The sequence below is a fragment of the Hibiscus syriacus genome, unplaced genomic scaffold (genome assembly GCF_006381635.1).
Source record: "Hibiscus syriacus cultivar Baekdansim isolate YM2019G1 unplaced genomic scaffold, ASM638163v2 tig00110831_pilon, whole genome shotgun sequence".
NCBI classification, from domain to species: domain Eukaryota; kingdom Viridiplantae; phylum Streptophyta; class Magnoliopsida; order Malvales; family Malvaceae; genus Hibiscus; species Hibiscus syriacus.
In genome coordinates, this window is record NW_024062882.1 from 4,663,251 (window position 1) to 4,683,884 (window position 20,634).

Consider the following 20,634-nt stretch of genomic DNA (forward strand, 5'->3'; position numbering starts at 1 on the left):
TTTAAGAAAAAAGTAGGGACACAGGGGTTTACCTCGATAAATCCTCCAGAGGTTACATCGGATGGCCAACTAAAAGTTTACCCAGCCATGGTTTTGAATTGACGAGTGGTGAAACGAAACAATCAGACAGTCCAACAGTTTCTTATCCAATGGACGAACATGGTTTCCTTCGATGCCACTTGGGAGGATGTAGCAGTACTGAAGAATCAGTTTCCCAATTTTGATCATTGGGGACAAGGATCGTCTGATGGAGGGGGTATTATTACGATGGAAGGTGGATGTATTGATTTGGGGAAAATATCGAAGAGAGGGATTGGGGATGAATCAACAGAAATGGGAGAGGATCGTGCGAATTTAGGGATTATAAGGAGGTTAGGGATTGAGAAATCATATGAGGAATTGGGAATGAAAGGAAGGCAGGCGGATGGATTAAAATAGTTGGGCTTATCCAGACTTAACCCATTTAATTCACATGTGGGCTTTTCGTTTGGGTTTGAGTCTGTTAAGATAATATCTGGACAGAGGTTGGGTTGGTGAGTTAGCACCTAAGCAGTTATTTTGTTAGACAGCTGGTATTTGTTAGATATATAATTGTACCAGAAATCTGTAAGGGATCTTAAGAAAGAAGAATACACGTTTTCTGTATCTATTGTTTTTCTTCTATTCTCTGAAATCTCTAAATTATTCTACCATTTTATCCTAAAACATAACAGAAGAAGGAAAGAAGAGAGTGGATGGTCATTAAGGTTGATCTTGAGAAGGCTTATGATCATTTAGAATGAAGCTTCATTTTGGATACTTCGATTGATAATGGCATTCCGGGGAGGCTACGGGATTTGATTATGAGTTGTGTTAAGATGCCAACAATGCAAATTTTGTGGAATGGAAAGAATACTGATTCTTTCACACCTTCTCGGGGTATTCGGCAAGGAGATCCTTTGTCCCCATAGTTATTCGTGCTTTGCATGGAGAGACTATCGCAGGCTATTCAGATGAAAGTTTTGAAGAATGAGTGGAAACCAATCCAACTTTCGCGGGGGGCTAAATTATTGCATTTATTCTTTGCTGATGATCTTTTGATTTTTGTAGAGGCCTATGTGGAGAAGATGAATGTGATTAAACAGGTTTTGTCATGATTTTTGTACTAGTTCGGGTCACCAAGTTAGTGTGACAAAAATGACTATGTTTCTCGAAGAATGTGACTTCACATGTGAAAGCTGATATTAGCGGGGGGGGGGGTGTTTAGTACACTTGTGTTGACCAGCTGGGGAAGTATTTAGGAGTTTTGTTGCTTAATAGGTGTTGACCAGCTGGGGAAGTATTTAGGTGTTTTGTTGCTTAATAGCCGAGTTACCAAGTCCACTTATCAATACCTTGTTCAGAAGGTACAAGACAAACTTTCGGATTGGCAGGCTCTCTATCTTTCTTTTGCTGGGCGAGTGATGCTAGCAAAGGCGGTTTTGGCGACGTTTCCATCATATGCCATGCAAACCTGTCACCTCCCAAAAGGTATTTGTATGGAGATTGAGCGACTTATCCGTAGATTAATTTAAGGTGGCTTTGATGAGAAATAGAAAGTACATCTTGTACGATGGCATGAGGTATGTGAGCCGATTAAAAATGGGAGCTCAGGTTTAAAAATTTGCGTATCCAGAATGATGATTTTCTTATGAAGATTGTGTTTCATCTTATCTCAGAGACGAATCAGTTATGGGTTCGCGTTTTGAAGGCCAAATATAAATTTGGCAGTAAGGCGGAGAGCTCGAGACTTTGGACGGGACTTGCTCTAGTGTGGAATGATGTTCGATCGGTGTAGTTATGGAGTATTAGGGATGGCTCTTTGGTTGATGTTTGGGAAGATGTGTGGATTGCTGACCTGGGACCCTTAAAAGATTGGTGTACTGTTCCTGGCTTATCGAATGAGAATCCCCTTCGTGTTTGTGACTTAGCGGTTAATGGGGTGTGGCGTTGGGAGCTACTGCAATCTATGTTTACAATTTGTGTGCTGCAGCATATTGCAGCAGTTAAAGCACCAAATGAAGAGAGAGGCAAGGACGTACCAACCTGGCGCTGGGAGGAGAATAACGGCTTCTCGATGAGAAGCGCTTATCTTTGCAGACGATTGGCTATGGGATTCACGGATCAGGTTTCGATGTGGACACCTCTTCAGTCCTATCGAGGTTTGCCAAGGATAAAATTATTCCTCTGGTTGTTATACAAGGACAAACTTCTTTCAAATGAGGAGCGTTGGCGTAGGCACATGGCAACGGACTTGAGGTGTTAAATTAAAAAAAAAAATTAATATTTTTTTGAATAAATCATATATACATAAAGAAACTTTGTGAAACACATTTTATTCTACTGCATCTATTATAGTTTACTTTGAGCATAAATTTTTCATTCATCACTTAATCATTTTAAACATATTATATATTATTTTCAAAGTTTTATGGAATAAAATATAATATTGTAATTTTATCATTTAGACTTCCAATTTTACCAATAAATGATGTGTTTTAAAGTTTCAAAATATAAAAACAAACATATTTGATCGGATGATTAAGTTGTTAAATTCACCTTCACCATATTACCTTAGATCATGGATTCTATACTTACTAAGATTTTTTTTTCTTGCTCTAGAATCTCTTTTTCTTTCTTTCTCGTAATAAGATTAAAATTAGATTTAGAGCCTGTAAAAAAATAATTCAAAATATCCATTATTTTCAAACAGGTTACAAAAACTTTCTAGCTGAAAGGACAAACAACTTTGAAAATTCATTAAAAGACCAATTATACTTGTAGGAAAATTTGAGCAACAATGACTCTATAGCTCAGTGGTAGAGCGTCAGTCTTGTAAAATGAAGGTCTGTAGTTGGATCCCCCGTGGGGGCATTTTGAGTCCTTATTTTCAACAAAAGAAAAAAGAGTCCTGTTTTCTTTTAGTCATCTCTTGGATTTTATTATTTTCTCACGTCTGCAAGTTTTGTTTGTGTATTAACAGAGTCATCAAACTCCATTAGCAATTCAAAGGTTTCAGGCCCCAAGCATGTAACAAGCCGGGCATGATCGACATGTTTTAAGATTCAACTCACTCATCATTGCTAGATTCAAATGCTAAGCTACAACAGACGGGAGAAAAGAAACTCATAATTCTTGAACACCATTAACAGCACAAACCTCAATTATGCCTAATCAAGCACAACCAACACGTTTAAGATTCAACTCATATCTATCTTTTCCATCGTTGCTGGATTCTAAATGCCAAGCCATATCCAAGTAGCAGCAAAGAAACCTATGATTCTCCGACACCGTCAGCAACTCGAAGTTTCGGACCACGATTATCCGGAACTTTAAGATTCAACTCACATTGCTAGATCATGAACACGTCAAAGTTCACATTCAAGTTTACAGAACTTATTTCAACATGCTCAAGCATAAACAAGTCAACAATCCATGAACCCTGAATCTGGAGGGAAGAAATGACAGATCACAAAAAGAAATCCCCAGTTCTGGGAATCCCCAAACTCAGCAGAACCTCAAACCACCAAAACCATGATTCTCGATTCGCATCTCCTCTGACATGAACCTCAAAATCCTACCTGCTAAATCCCAATCGGCAATGAGGCGGAGGTGCTAGGCAAAAACCCTACTTTGAATCCATTTTGAAGATACTCATTTTTTTTCATTTAAATATTATTTATATTATTATTATTATTAATATTATTATTTATTATTAATATTATTATTATTACAAGCCCAAATCCCAGGCCCAACCAGAACCGGCCCAGACCCAAAAGGAAACCCTAAACATTTGAGGTTTCAGCTAGGGTTTCTAAACCCTAGCTCTAGCCGCCGCCTCAATCTCAGCCGTTGGATCTGAGAGATCCAACGGCCCACATTCATCCCGAACAAACCCTAGGGTAATGATACCCTAGGGACCACGCGGTCGTCGTTCACCAGCCTCTGCTACCACACTGCCACGACGCCAACCGAAGGATCCAGAAGGCCAAGCCATAGCCGCACATGTTGCCTTCAACGGTGAGTCACCACTGGAAGTTCGGTGACTCACCGAACTCTACTCTTTTACCTGGTCCGAGACAAGCGCCGGTGATGGCTATAAAGCCACCACTGAACCTGCGAAGAAAAGAAGACAACAGCCAGAGAGCAACCAAAACCGAGAGCAAAGATACAAAAAGAAAAAATAGAGACCAACTCACAACAACCAGCAATCAAACCGAGAAGAGAGAATGAAGAGTTTACCTTACCGGAGAACCCCAAACGGCGCTGAAGAACCAAAAATACCGAAGGTATTTTCCTTTGATCTAGGAAAATCCCTAACTTTTTAGTATAAAAGAAGGGTGAAATCGGGTTTAGGGTACTTAGATCTAGGGTTTGGGAATTTTTGGTTGGGAATTACGGCGGCAGACGGCTGCCGCCCGGTAACCGGCTTCCCTCCGATGAGGGAAGCTAGACTTTCTGTTTGAGAGAGAAGAGAAACTGAGAAATGAGAGAGCTGGCCCTTCGGGCCAGCCGTTTCGGGCTTTAAATAGCCCTTCCCGAACGACGCCGTTTTGGGGAGGGCTATTTGTGTAATTTTTAAATGTTAAACCCTGTCCGTAGTCCCTCTATTTTATATGTTTTACATTTTAGTCACTGAATCAAATTTATAATCCTTTTAATTTGGTCTCTAAATTTATTTATTTATATTTTAGCCCTTAACCGTAATTATTTATTTTAATCTGATATTCAAATTTTATATAATTTTTTAGTCACCAAATTAATAAAGGAAAATAGCATTTTTAATCCCTGTAATTTTAAATAATTAATTACGAATTAGGTATTAATTTTATTAGATTATAATTTAGTCACTAATTTTAAATATTTCATTTATTTATTAAGTGTACTGCTTTTAAATATAATTCTAATTTTATTTTTATTATTGATTATTTATGTTTTAATTTTGCTTGTTTATATTTAAATATTATTTTTATTATTATATAGTCATATAAATATATAATAATAATTTTTATTAAATCTTAATTTGATTTTACATATTATGTTTTTATCATATTTTAATATATATTTATTTTTCAATATCAAAGAAAATGACAGTCTTAATACAACTGGATGTCCTATTCTGGTATTTTAAAATTAAATATTATGATAAAAAATTATAATTTAATTTTTTAAATTATATATTTTAATATCAAAGAAAAGAGCTGTCTTAAGGCACCTAGAAGTCATTTTCTGATATTTCTAAATAAGTAAATATCTATTTATGTTTAATATTTTTCTTAAAAATATTTGAATTAAATAGGATTATAAATTAAATATAATTTGAATTTTTAAATTTCTAATAATAGAGACAATTTATAATTAAAAAGTATCAATTTTGGGCGTTGTAGGGGTGCTAATCCTTCCCTAAACGTAACCGACCACGAATCCCTTTTTATCATTAAAAAGAATGAATTTTTGGTTAAAACGCATATCAGTTTATCTTTTAACTGATGTTTTCTTAAATACTCTTTTAAAAGATATTTTTTTTGGTATTCGACCTACCTGACCCAAAAGGCCGATGGCGACTCCCAAATTATTTTAAAAAAACCATTTATTTACATCACTTTTCCCGCCAAATAAATATTTCGTGCCCGAACGAAAACCGGTTACGACAGCTTGGCGACTCCACTGAGGATAGTCAAAACTTTAAAATCAATTATAAATTGTCTCTATCAGTTAGAAATTAAAATTCATATATTTAATTTTTAAATATTTTCTTTCAAATTTTTTATTACTTATTATTTTTATACTTTTTATTTTATTTTATTTATTTATTTTATTCAGGTATTTTTTATTTTATGTGTCTGTTAGAGGATTGAATATTTCTCACACACAACACTTGCATTGCATAACATAAGCTTTCTAATCAAGCTTGTCCCTTTTAAGTGGGAGTGAAAGCGACGTCTTCATGGGAATTTATTATCCGTGTTAGACCTAGCAAATAACTTTCGGGGTTCATATGCTCTATGTCTTCGTGAGAATTTATTCTCCGTGTTAGGCATAGAGAAATGTGTCCCCTCGAATTGAACTCGATCCGCTTAAGTCTGTAATGGACTAGGATTGAGGGTTTGACAGCCCAAGGGGGCATCAACAAGGACAATTCGAGTACCTTTATTCCTAGAACTGAAACTCTGCATATAATAAATCCTAGAAATTCACCTGATCTAAGACAATACTGAACCTCTGTTCATAGGTATACACAAAGGATAATTAAGCTCTAGCTTTTAATTTATTTTATTTTCTTTTTTCTAAATAAATGCATGCGAGCTAGAAATCATGCAGTTAGGTTAATTTTTCCAAACAAAGCATGGAACTAGAAAGCATGAGGTTAAGATTTATACCTTGATAGATAGATTTTTTCCATTAGTTGGTACTAACTATTCTATTTTTTCTTTTTTTTCATGCATGTTACATTGCTCTAATCTGTTCATATTGATTTCTTTTGTTTGCATTGCATGATCATGGCATAATCAAAAGGTGTTGACTTGAAAGACTGTTCATCAAATTAGAAAGAATCGTAAATGGACAAGGATCAAACTCCGAAGGATGCAGACGAGCAATGCACACAGAGATCCTGTTATATTAATACCAAAAGTATTACAAAGATCCTACCAGATTGATACCAAAAGCAGTCTATGGTAAGAACATCAGTAAGGGCATTCAGAGTAGTGGAGGGAAGCTGCATTTTTTGAAGGACTTGAATGACCAGAAATTGAGCACAGAAATCAGCCTTTCAAAATGCTGACATAGGAAACACCCCAGAATAGTAGATAACAGGAGTCACCAAACTGAAAAAGAATTACAATATAAATGAAGGACGAGCCAAGAAGTTTTCTCATGATTTACGAGTTGTAGAAGAAAGACTCAATACAATTGTCATGGAATCGAGAAAATATCAAGTCAACAATCAAAGGTTGAATAGTGCTATGACCGATAGGGAAGCATCATATCAGATTCATCAGCATGAGATTGATACTGAATTAAAAGCCACTATCGACAAGAACAAGACATTGAAGAAATGTTTAGATGATTATGGAGATCTTGTACGAGAACTCTGTAACCATAAAGATTCCCTTACAAGGAAAAATGAGCAACATTGTTTACAAACCCGAGAGTTGACACAGAAGATGAAGGAAAAAGACAATGTCACGAAGGAAATTACTGCTCAAACAAGCAATGTGGCTCATAAGATGGTAAACTTAGCTGGCTTCGCGAGAGAATTGAAGCAGATGGATAACTCCACACCTGAGTATGAGTGGAAGTTAGTTTGGCTTTTAAGGGAAATAGAGAAGTTAGGAGTAAAAGTTGTCCCTTACATGTAAAAGTTTTGTTTGATGTACCGAAGCTTTTGTGTTCAATGAAATCTGTTCTAAGATAATCACTCTTGAGTAACACATTTTCATACATGCATTTACATTTTGTATCTGTGCATTTTCATTTTATATATTCTTACTTTTTATATCTTTGAATTGCACATTTTGCATTTTTATTTTTGGCATTTATGCATTTTCGCATTTACATTACATTTTTTTATTTAAAGTATTGTTATATACATTAAATATAAAAACATGTAAATAATTAATGAAAGGTTTTGTAACAGTAAAACCAAGGTCATTCATTCATTTTACTTTACCATCATCATGAAAACAATGGAGCAATCTTATGAGGGACTACAAGATCAGTGGCTAGAACAATTGACAGGGTTACCTCAGGATACAAGGAAAGAAGCATCATATTCAATACCAGATGGATCAGATTAAATTATTCAGGGAATGGAATCTGATAAAGAAAAGATAACTGCTAAAGAGAAATCGTGCTATCATATTGAAGAGTCGAGAAAGATAACATACCCTGGGGCATCCCACTCAAACCCAAAGAATAGCCTCATTAATTATTCACAATATGAGGAGAGAGTCAAGAGGACAGAGAAAGCAATCAGAAACATGAAAGATGTTAGTGCCCACCACAAAGAATTAGAAGCAAGAGAGCTTAGCTTGGTTCCAGATTTGGTTATTCCCCATGATTTCAAAATGCCTGATTTTGAGAAATATGATGGCACCAGTTGTCCCTTAATCTATTTGAGAATGTTTTGTACAAAAATGGAAGGATATTTGAGTTCTGATGATCTATTAATTCATTCTTTCCATGATAATCTTGTTGGCCCAACAATAGTCTGGTACAATCAGTTAACCCAAGAACAGATCAAGAGATGGGTTGATTTAGCTGATGCATTTTTGGAACAATATCGATATGTTAAAGGCTTAGCTCCAACACGTATGGATCTTCGAAGAGTAAAGAAGAAAACCAATGAAAAATTTCAAGAATATGCCTTAAGATGGAGAGGAGTGGCAGCACAAGTTCAACCTCCCATATTTGAAGAAAAAATATCACGTATGTTTCGTGATTCCCTTCCAGCGCCTTTCTTCGAGTTAATGCAGGCAAATCCGACAAAGAAATTTGAGAATCTTGTGATAAGTGGAGATTTAATTGAGAATGTAATCAATGAAGAAAACTCAAAAGTCACATTCAGGAGCCCAACGGATCGAAAAGCAAAAGCTGATCATGTGTGAATGAGTGTCGCATCCAGAGTCCTCGCAATTGCAAACGAAAAAGAGCAAGTAACTGTTCGGATCGACCAAAGAAAGTCATACGATCAAGAAAAACTTTGGAAGTGTTCCAAACTTCCATTTCAGACTTGTATCCTCATTTGGTTAAAGGTCAATACATCACACCAAGACCAACTAAAGTGACATCAAACCCTTCTGCTCAAAGCTATGATCAAGATAATGTTTGTAATTTCCACTTGGGGGTAAAGGGGCATTCTACAGGCAATTGTAGGCCACTGTTAAAAGAAATTGAGATGCTTGTTGACAAAGGGGTTTTGACACAAGAAATAATCAAGAAATGGGGGGTAAATGAAGAAAAGAACCCTGATCCTATTACATACCCAACATTATAGGAATAATAAGGCATGATGCATAAACAAGTGGAAGTGTTATCTACCACTGTAGTACTTTCTACTTTCAGCATCTTGTTTGAATTTGTTTTTTGTTTCCTTTCTCCACCCTTTGTAATAAATAAATTTGTGTTACTTTTATGGTTATGAGCAAGGAATCAAGTTTAACCTTGAGATTCTTGAGTATCAAGTAGAATAAATATTCTTTCAATTTTTCAATAGTTATAGATCTTTGGCAAGTGATAAAATTATACCTTCCATCCAATGCCAATTACTTGATCCTTACTAAAGACCAAATTTTGATCGTACATTTATCTGAGAATCTGAAGTAATGTCTCCACCTGTTTTTGAGACACCAACTCTAGATGTTTACTTTTTCGGGTAGAGTTGATCGATTCATTATACTACCTTCCACCATATACATGACTTTAAAAGTCACACATTTGTCATTCCAAACACAAAACCATCATAAACCAAAAGACCTCAAAAGAACCAAACTTTCAATTATCCGTGAATCTTACTACAAGAAGAGACGAGATGAGGCATCATGGACCAACTCATTGAAGATAATTTCGAGTGATTAGGGCATACTCAAGAAGAAGGAAAAAGTGATTGATTGAAATAAATATATCATGCATTTTTCATGTAAGTAAAGTTAATCTTGAATATTCATCCCCCTGGAGATACATCTTTTTACAAGGACTTCTATGTATGAGATGATTAAACTTCGTGCACAGATCACGCACACCAACTCAGTGTCATATCGCCCAAAGCTGAATGGGGCATTTTCAGGAGCAAATAAGAACCTTAAGAGAATCATTACAAAGACCACTGAAGCTTACAAGGATTGGCACGAGAAGCTACCTTTTACCTTATATGCATATTGAATTACTGTGCGAACATCTACTGGGGCAACACATTATTGTTTAGTCTATGGGATGGAAGCAGTATTACCAATTGAAGTTGGGATCCCATTATTTTGTATCCTAAAAGAGGAAAAATTAGAGAAGACTGAATGTATCCAATTTCGATTTGATCGATTAAACCTTATTGATGAGAACCAATTGAAAGCTATTTGCCATGGGCAGATGTATCAGAAATGGATGATGAAAGGTCACGAACAGAAAGTACATCCAAGAGAGTTCTGAGAGTGTGATCTAATATTGCCTATACATAAAGATTTCTAGAGGAAATGAATGTCTAATTGAGAAGGGACATATGTTGTAAAAAAGGCCTTTTCCCGAGAAGCGTTGATCTTGGCAAAAAAGGATGGGAAAGTTCTGAGAAACCAAATAAACTCAGATTCTGTCAAGAAATATTATACTTGAAGAAGAGAAAAAGGACAAAAGAAAAAGGAGACGCTCAAAAGAAATTGAAGTCTTATACTCATCCAGCAAAGAAAGAAGAAAGAAAAAAAAGAAAGAAAAAGAAAAAAGAAAAGAAAAAGAAAAAGAAAAGAAAAATGAAAAAAGGAAAAATGAATCAAGATGGGCGACTCTTATTGAGCCTCAAGTTACAAGGTTGATCAAGTACAAACAAGAAGAGCAAGAAATGATGAAGATATGAGAAAATGGAAATGAACCCAAAATTTGGCAGTCTAGAGGGATCCAGATGATAGAAAAATCCCCAACAAAGCAGATCCAAGTCAAGCAAAGCAAAATTGAAGGCATCCAATTAAGAGAGAATATCTTCAGAATTCATTCCGCCTCTCAAGATTAATTTTTATTTGCAAAAATTGGTTTTTAAAATCTTTAATGCATGATATAAAAAATGATAAAAGGGGGGTTCAAGATGTAAATTTTTAAATAACATTTTGAAACCAAAGGAGGATTCGTGTTGAAAACCTGAAAAGGCGGCTCGAATATTGAATGGTGCAACAACGACATAAGAGACGATTTTAAGCTCTTAAATGATGCACCGCACATCCCAAAAGACGTTCCTAAGATTCTGGAATCAAGAAGTATCTCTACAAGATGAGCATAACAACCTTTTCTTCAAGTTGGTGGAAGCCGAAGTGACATACTGAACCAACTTGAAAGAACCTACTTTACCAAAATCAACCTACACCTCAAATAAGTCAATAATTTTGACACTTGCTATAGGAATATGATTTTTGAATGATTTAAAAGTGTAGTTGATTTATTGGATATTCATTAAACTTATTGTTTATGATTTGATTATATTGGTGAACCTGAAAGGGGTAATACTTTACAAAATTCTTTCATTCTTCAATAAAGAAAGGAGAAAAAACATTTTCAAACAGGACAGTCTTAAATGAGGAAGGTACTTAAAGCAATTATTGCTTATTCTACCTCTGTTGTAGAAAAAGAATGAACGAGGCCAAAAGAATGAAGCACTTCACATTTTTGAAAGCAAGTGGTCCAAAAAGCCAGAAAGTCTGGAAAATTGAACTTGTAACACTCTCCTATGACATTATTAGCAGCTCATCAAGAAAGATTATCGTTTATCTCATGCTGAGGGCGATAAGCATCACCAGACAGATTATTTTCCCCAACCATCAATTCATGTTCTCTAGAAGATTACATCATAGAGCCATGAACAAGTCACTACCTGCACTCTGGTTATACCGTGATACTGGCTCAAGTCTTGATACAGCATTGCTGCCTTTTCCATGCTGATCAATTTCCTTGATAAGATTATATCCATTATGTCCTTTAGAAGATTGCTGAATTTGAATTTGAGAACATATGGCACAAAATAAGACATTGGAACAAATTCTACATTTGTATGCCGTACAGGATTCCAAAAGTTGAGATAACCAGTTTTACCATCAACTAAACCTTTCCATGGTTAGGGAAGAGTGGGATATGGCAGTGTGTATTTTGGAACAGCAGAAGAGACAGTCATTGTAGCAGTCATTGCAAGAAAATGCACCAACAAAAATCTTCTATTTCATCCTGATGATGTTTATTTCTTCCAGTAAGGTTGTTACACTGGATGCCATCGACAACAAGGTTGAATCCGCCAAATCTACTCATCAATTGCTCCAACCAATCATCATTCAGTTCTTGCACATCTATTTTCAAAGGTATACCAAGACAGTAGAAGGCAACCTCTGCATCACTGATTCTAGAGAAAAGAGACAGGACATTGATACCACCGGGGAATATGTCTCTAGCAGATCCTACTCATTGTGTATGGTTTTTAGGGAAACCTAGAAGCATTTCCACCTCATCAGGTTCAAATGGAGCAACTTTATTCCTTCCAACCCATACTAGATTCCATTTTCGACATTCATCAAGAATATACTTATGAACACTCAAAGATGGCTCATCATCACAAGCTTCAAGAGCCTTATAGACCTTTTCTGTCAATTTGGCATTTCCTGTACATGTTTGTAAACAGTTCAACTTTGTTCTTGGATCCCAAGAAGGCCATCATTTCTTTGTCAATGGAAAAATATCATGTATAGTGCGTGAAAAAAAACAAGATAAGAGAAAATCTGTTTTCAAATGGCAGATTATGAATATAGCCTATTTTCAGTATAGCAGCACAAAAATGCTTCGAATCTACAAATTCTGGCCCTACATCGAATAAGTACTGTGACATTCCAGTCCAAACATTAACTGGAACAAGTGCAACGTTCTCGTAGTAGAAATAAGGAGACCCAATATCATCTTCTGGAAGTGTTCTTTGAGTTATCTGATCTGATTTGGTATGAACCCCAAAACCAATCATTGGATTTGAAAGATGAATTTGCTCATAGTAGAAATAAGGAGACCCAATAGCATCTTCTGGAAGTGTTCTTTGAGTTATCTGATCTGGTTCGGTAGGAACCCCAGAACCAATCATTGGAATTGAAAGATGAACTGCATGATCGTCTTCATTAAGAAGCTTCTTTTCAAGCTTCCTCTGCTTATTCCTTTTCAAAAATCATAGCCCAAGTTTCACCTTTGCTTGTAATTGGGATCATTGCATAATGGCTTCCTATCTTCTACTATAAGAAGTGCATCAGTAGCCTTAGCCATTTGAGCAGCACATATAAAATTTGTCAACTCTGCAATTGATGAATCCAGACCATATCTCTCCATGATTATTGAAGCCTTAACTTCTGAGTACCCCATTTTCGTCAAGAATAACAGTTTATTCTCCTCATCAGAATTAGAATTCAGGATTTCCTCGGTATCAGAAAGAACTATCAATATCTGTGAAATCATCCTGAAAGATCGCTTCATAATCATATGAGTTGTTATCAGAATCAACATGTTGCATGGGTGTGGATTTTTCAAGAGCCTGTACCACTGTATATGTAGTCTTGCCAGTACATCAGATTACTGTTTGCATAAATTGGTTTCTCTCCTACGGAAAAGTATATTTCAGAGATGGCCTTCAGTGAAAGATGATAAGCCACTGTGTCAGCCTGGAATGGATTACCAAGATATTTATATTGCTCTGTCTGACTAAATCCCTCCAGAAACAGAAAATGGTCACCTCATTCAGAATAAACATATCTCAGACGTTTCTGTCATAATGATTGAGTACCTTCAATGATTTGGGGACACGAAGGATCCACAAGACCTATTCAATAGTTCATTGTCAAAATTGGACCTCGTGGGGATCATGATATTTCAGTCAAACAGACATTGAGAGTGAATCAGAAGCAGAATATTGAGGCATCTTGAAAGCCCATTTCAAACAGAAATAGAATATTGGGGCATTTTGAAGGCTCACATCAGTATGAATATTTGGGCATTTTTGAAGGCTCATCTCAACAAGAAGTAATGTTGAGCACACTTTTAACATCATTATCAGCAAATGTTGGGGCATTTTAAAGGTTCCTTCAGACAGATTCATGTGGAGCATTTTGAAGGCTCAAATTAACAAGAAACAAATGTTGGGGCATGCTGAAAACCTTTTTTAATCAGAATCAGGAATGTTGATGTATCCTGAATATTTATATCAGCAAAATGGGACATGCTGAAGGCCCATATCATCATGTGTTAAAGATCATTGATTTGAGAAAATATTTCCAATAAGATAGAAAGATATGAAGAATGAAAATGGTGAAACAGTGACAGTCGAGCTGACTATACATAATTGCTTCGTTCATCAGGCAGTTACATTATGATCATGTTGTTGAACAAATATCTACTCAGCAAGTATGGTTTCAAGTACCCAATCTTCTTAACCATGTATCACATGACAACGTATTCTTTGATAAGCTACATCATGGTTGCATAAATAAAGATGGTCCCCAAACAGACCATTCGATCTAGGATTCAGTTCCTCAAGATCTCAGCTTTTAATTTTGTATTATCCATGTTGGTGAAAATTGAAAATATTTCTTTGAGATTCCTGTCAGTTAGTTTCAACCATACTGTTGAGGTTACGAAGCTGTTTTTCACATCAATTTTGTTTACTTGATGACATTGAAGAGAGAAGCTCATGTATATTGCTCTGTCCCGATGTTACTGGGGTTATCATTGCCAGCTAGGCTGAACTGAATTTTTATCTATTTTGGGTTTTATCATGTACGTTTCATCCCCAGCAGCAAGAATTCTACAGATATTTTTCTGTACATGGATCCTATAGCTGAAGTGTTTATACTTTCTACAACACTTGTTATGGAAGAAAACGTGATCAATATCACACATACCCTTTCCTGAGACAATATCAAGATCAATTGGTATCTCTTATTCAATTCATCACTAGCATATCTTGCAAATTTGATCAACTTTTTGGTCACACCAGCATCTCATTTGTATTCCTATTGAGTTTTGTTCTCAAGTAGTCTTGTTACGTTATACGAAAGTTCTGAGCACTACAAAAGAGTCTCCCTGACCAGAAATCTGGGCAGAAACCACAAGAAAGGATGAATGTGTTGTCAAATGTTTTACGAACGTCTGAACAAAAACCACAGGAAAGGATGAATGTGTTGTCAAATGTTTTACGAACATCTGAGCAGAAGCCACAGGAGATGAAGAATGTGTTGTCAAATGTTTTATGAACCAGTGATTATGGTGTTGAACCAATGTTGTTATCATATGGTTTTTCTTTATTGATACAAGATGAAGATTTCTTTCCACAGAAGGAGAACTGAAATTTTAAACAAGAAACTAGTGGTACCAACTAAGGTTGAACTACAGGTTGTTGTTAAGCATCTCGACATGATATGGTCCAAGTTTCCTTATTCATCTGATTATATGTGAAGACATGAAAGGAATTGGAATAAATCTTCCTTTTGATGTGTTTCAAGAGTCAAATCAGAACAGACTCTACTCCCCTAATTAATCCCCGCTGAGTTAGACATATCTACATCTACACTCTTCAAAGAAGATAAGTTCTCTTTTTAAAGACGATAGATTCTCTTTTCAAAGATGAAAGCTTTATTGGATTTCTACACAAGTCCAAGCAAAGAAAGTTGGTTTTATCAAAGATAAAATGGGGCATCAGGGTCATAATTTTGACTACGACAAGAGTTCCACAAGTGAAACACTTCTTCTGAGACTTAAATGAAGCAAAGAAGATGCAAAGATACAAGTTGATCAGATGATTCTGTAGAAATGCAAGCTTGATAGTATAAGTTTCTACACTGATATCCAAAGGTAACACTGGCAATAAATGATGAAGTGAATGAAGACCAAGTTCACCACTTTGAAGACAAATGAAGATTGCATCAACATTCATGCATTCATAAAAATATCATTTACACAATAGACAGTGCATTACATTGATACATCTGAGTGCATTCAAACATGAAGTTTTACAGATCTTCGGAAGAACAAGAAGACTCAGGGTAAAAAAATACCTTACACGAAGAAGGTATTCAAAAACCACAAATACAGGAATCATGCAAACATCTGAAGAAGAGATGGACACAATCCACAAAAATGAGCATTATCTTGAGATTAGGGCATGTTACCCAATCAACATGTTATTTTGAAAAAAATGAGAAAACGATTTCCATAGTTTCTCATTCAATCTTTTCTAAAAATGAAATTGTTGAAAAGTAAGAAAACGATTTCCTACTTAGTAAACTATTTCCCACATCTGTAAGTCCTGCAGTGCATGATGTTTCTAAAAAGCCTTCAGGAGCTTTTTGATGTTGTTACTTTGAAAAATAATGAGAAAATGATTTCCATAGTTTCTCATTCAATCTTTTCTAAAAATGAAATTGTTGAAAAGTAAGAAAACGATTTCCTACTTAGTAAACTATTTCCCACATCTGTAAGTCCTGCAGTGCATGATGTTTCCAAAAAGCCTTCGGGAGCTTTTTGATGTTGTTACTTTGAAAAATAATGAGAAAACGATTTCCATAGTTTCTCATTCAATCTTTTCTAAAAATGAAATTGTTGAAAAGTAAGAAAACGATTTTCTTAGTTTTTTACTTAGTAAACTATTTCCCACATCTATAAGTCCTGCAGTGCATGATGTTTCTAAAAAGCCTTCGAGAGTTTTTTGATATTGTTATTTTGAAAAAAATAATGAGAAAACGATTTCCATAGTTTCTCATTTTATCTTTTCTAAAATGAAATTGTTGAAAAGTAAGAAAACGGTTTCCTTAGTTTTTTTTTACTTATTAAACTATTTCCTACATCTATAAGTCCTGCAGTGCATGATGTTTCCAAAAAGCCTTCGGGAGCTTTTTGATGTTTTTAAAGCCTTAGGGTCATCTGTAAGTCCTGCAGTGCATGATGTTTCCAAAAAGCCTTCGGGAGCTTTTTGATGTTTTCAAAGCCTTAGGGTCATCTGTAAGTCTTGCAGTGCATGATGTTTCCAAAAAGCCTTCGGGAGCTTTTTGATGTTTTCAAAGCCTTAGGGTCATCTGTAAGTCCTGCAGTGCATGATGTTTCCAAAAAGCCTTCGGGAGCTTTTTGATGTTTTCAAAGCCTTAGGGTCATCTGTAAGTCCTGCAGTGCATGATGTTTCCAAAAAGCCTTCGGGAGCTTTTTGATGTTTTCAAAGCCTTAGGGTCATCTGTAAGTCCTGCAGTACATGATGTTTTCAAGCATTTTCATCATACTCAATAGAAGCCAAATGAAAAAAATTATTGTCTTTTTCGTCTTTGCTCTATTCTTGTTAACACAAGAATAAGCAAAGAGGAGCAGCTGAAGATACTCATTTTTTTCATTTAAATATTATTTATTTATTATTATTATTATTATTATAATTATTATTATTATTATTTATTATTATTATTATTATTATTATTACAAGCCCAAATCCCAGGCCCAACCAGAATCGGCCCAGACCCAAAAAGAAACCCTAAACATTTGGGGTTTTAGCTAGGGTTTCTAAACCCTAGCTCTAGTCGCCGCCTCAATCTCAACCGTTGGATCTGAGAGATCCAACGACCCACATTCATCCCGAACAAACCCTAGGGTAATGATACCCTAGGGACCACGCGGCCGCCGTTCACCAGCCTCTGCTACCACGCTGCCACGACGCCAACCGAATGATCCAGAAGGCCAAGCCATAGCCGCACACGTTGCCTTCAACGGTGAGTCACCACTGGAAGTTCGGTGACTCACCGAACTCTACTCTTTTACCCGGTCCGAGACAAGCGCCGGTGATGGCTATAAAGCCACCACTGAACCTGCGAAGAAAAGAAGACAACAGCCAGAAAGCAACCAAAACCGAGAGCAAAGATATAAAAAGAAAAAATAGAGACCAACTCACAACAACCAGCAATCAAACCGAGAAGAGAGAAGGAAGAGTTTACCTTACCGGAGAACCCCAAACGGCACTAAAGAACCAAAAATACCGAAGGTATTTTCCTTAGATCTAGAAAAATCCCTAACTTTTTAGGATAAAAGAAGGGTGAAATCGGGTTTAGGGTACTTAGATCTAGGGTTTGGGAATTTTTGGTGTTTTTCGACCACCGGAAACGGTGGCCGGCGGTGGGAATTACGGCGGCAGACGGCTGCCGCCTGGTAACCGGCTTCCCTCCGATGAGGGAAGCTAGAGAGAACTCTGGCTCTCTCTCTGTTTGAGAGAGAAGAGAAACTGAGAAATGAGAGAGCTGGCCCTTCGGCCCAGCCGTTTCGGGCTTTAAATAGCCCTTCCCGAACGACGCCGTTTTGGGGAGGGCTATTTGTATAATTTTTAAATGTTAAACCCTGTCCGTAGTCCCTCTGTTTTATATGTTTTACATTTTAGTCACTGAATCAAATTTATAATCCTTTTAATTTGGTCTCTAAATTTTATTTATTTATATTTTAGCCCTTAACCGTAATTATAAATATTTTAGATAAAATACGTATTTAGTCCTTTAGTTTTAATAATTAATATTTTAATCCTGAAGTATATATTTTTAATTTATTTTAATCTGATATTCGAATTTTATATAATTTTATTTTAGTCACCAAATTAATAAATAAGGAAAATAGCATGTTCAATCCCTGTAATTTTAAATAATTAATTACGAATTAGGTATTTAATTTTATTAGATTATAATTTAGTCACTAATTTTAAATATTTTCATTTATTATAAAGTTTTACTGCTTTTAAATATATAGTTCTAATTTTATTTTTATTATTGATTATTTATGTTTTAATTTTACTTGTTTATATTTAAATATTATTTTTATTATTATATAGTCATATAAATATATATAATAAATAATAATTTATATTAAATCTTAATTTGATTTTACATAAATTATGTTTTTATCATATTTTAATATATATTTATTTTTCAATATCAAAGAAAAGGACAGTCTTAATACAACTGGATGTCCTATTCTGGTATTTTAAAATTAAATATTATGAAAAAAATTATAATTTAATTTTTTAAATTATTATAATATTTATTAATATCAAAGAAAAGAACTGTCTTAAGGCACCTAGAAGTCCTTTTCTAATATTTCTAAATAAGTAAATATCTTATTTATGTTTAATATATTTTCTTAAAAATATTTGAATTAAATAGGATTATAAATTAAATATAATTTGAATTTTTAAATTTCTAATAATACAGACAATTTATAATTAAAAAGTACCAATTTTGGGCGTTGTAGGGGTGCTAATCATTTCCTAAACTTAACCGACCACGAATCCCTTTTTATCATTAAAAATAATGAATTTTTGGTTAAAACGCAGATCAGTTTATCTTTTAACTGATGTTTTCTTAAATACTCTTTTAAAAGATATTTTTTTGGTATTCGACCTACCTGACCCAAAAGGCCGATGGCGACTCCCAAATTATTTTAAAAAAACCATTTATTCACATCACTTTTCCCGCCAAATAAATATTTTGTGCCCGGACGAAAACCGGTTACGACACATTTCATCATCCATTATAAAGGAGACCCAAATTCTCCCATTCAAAATCCTAATTCCCTAATCTGCAACTAAAACTCAACTTACACATCCACACGCTTAAAACACCAACCATATACAAATATTCATAGAATCTACACACTCCCAAACGAAGAGGGTAAAGTGCTCCACCCGAATTCAATTCGGATACTCGCCTTTCAGATCCGAGCTTCCCGGAGTTATGGACAAAGAAGATAACAAATTCAGATGCCCTGGAAGATAATTTCCAACCCTCACCGCCGACGCTTCTCCCATTGCTTGCTGTTGTTGAACGAACAACGCAGTAGCAGTAGGTAGCTGAACAGATTCTGCAGCGGCTGCATTAGCAGTATGAACAGCAATCTCTGGCGGAAGCGTGAAGCTCCATACTTGTTGACCATAGTCGGGCCTTGCTGGAAGAGCCCAGAAACCACCCGCATGTCCCATATCTGGGCACATCGTGATCACCCCAGAATCGTCCTTCCCGGCGTTACCATTGTCGAAACTGACCCGTTTCCCAAGTATTAAACTGACGGGACCTAGTAAAGATTTATGGTCCAAAGACGTTGTCGACGGCATAGAATTGGAATCACTTCGACCGCGGACGGGAGCCGACACGGTGGAGAAACTGGCGGGAATCGTCCCGGTACCGGTGGCTGTTATAATGGAGGGTTCGGCTTGGCGTAACAGCCACTCGATGGTCTGACCGTCGTATTTGTGACCCAACTCACGAGTCAACTGGAAAACACGAGCCGCACAAATGATCGGCATCCTGATCCTTCGCCCACGGCCGTCCACTTTGGTGTGATGATCTTTGGTCGGAGGCTTTTTTACGGCGAGGGAACCGTTGACCGGCACTTGTCGTACCTTGGGGTCCGTAATGGCTCCGTTTGCAGCAACGTCATCTGAATTTGACATGGGCGGGACGATGAACTGCAGCAGAACTCAATTCACTTGCTTTCTTAGTGGGGTTTGTTTTTGTTATACTAGAGATATTTTGTGGCTGTCTCGGATTTATTCCAGATGATAATCTCGACGTCAATAGTGTATTTTTTGGTTAATTAATTATCAATAAATGCAAAATCTTCTTATGGCATTATTTATGATATCATATTATCATAAAGTTTTAAAATTAAATTTAGTGTAAAGTATACAAATGGTTATTGAACTTTTTAAATATTTGCATTTAGGTTTTTTAACTTTTAAATTTTGTAATACAATCACCAAATATTTAGTTCGTTTGCAATATGGTCCCCAACGTAACGATCGTTTCACTGCCGTTAGGGTAAATTATATAATTGGTCATTAAATTTTTTAGACGCTTGCATTTAAGTCCCCCAACTTTTAAAACTTGCAACACA

At 35.7% G+C, this 20,634-nt stretch overlaps 1 protein-coding gene across 1 annotated transcript; it reads right to left on the reverse strand.

Annotated features, from left to right (window-relative positions):
• Positions 1-19,269: 19,269 nt before the first annotated feature.
• Positions 19,270-20,292, reverse strand: LOC120142711 (transcription factor TCP7-like). The gene has a single exon (XM_039157226.1). It carries the CDS (start codon positions 20,189-20,191, stop codon positions 19,433-19,435), a length of 759 nt encoding a protein of 252 aa, XP_039013157.1. The 5' UTR covers positions 20,192-20,292; the 3' UTR covers positions 19,270-19,432.
• Positions 20,293-20,634: the final 342 nt, after the last annotated feature.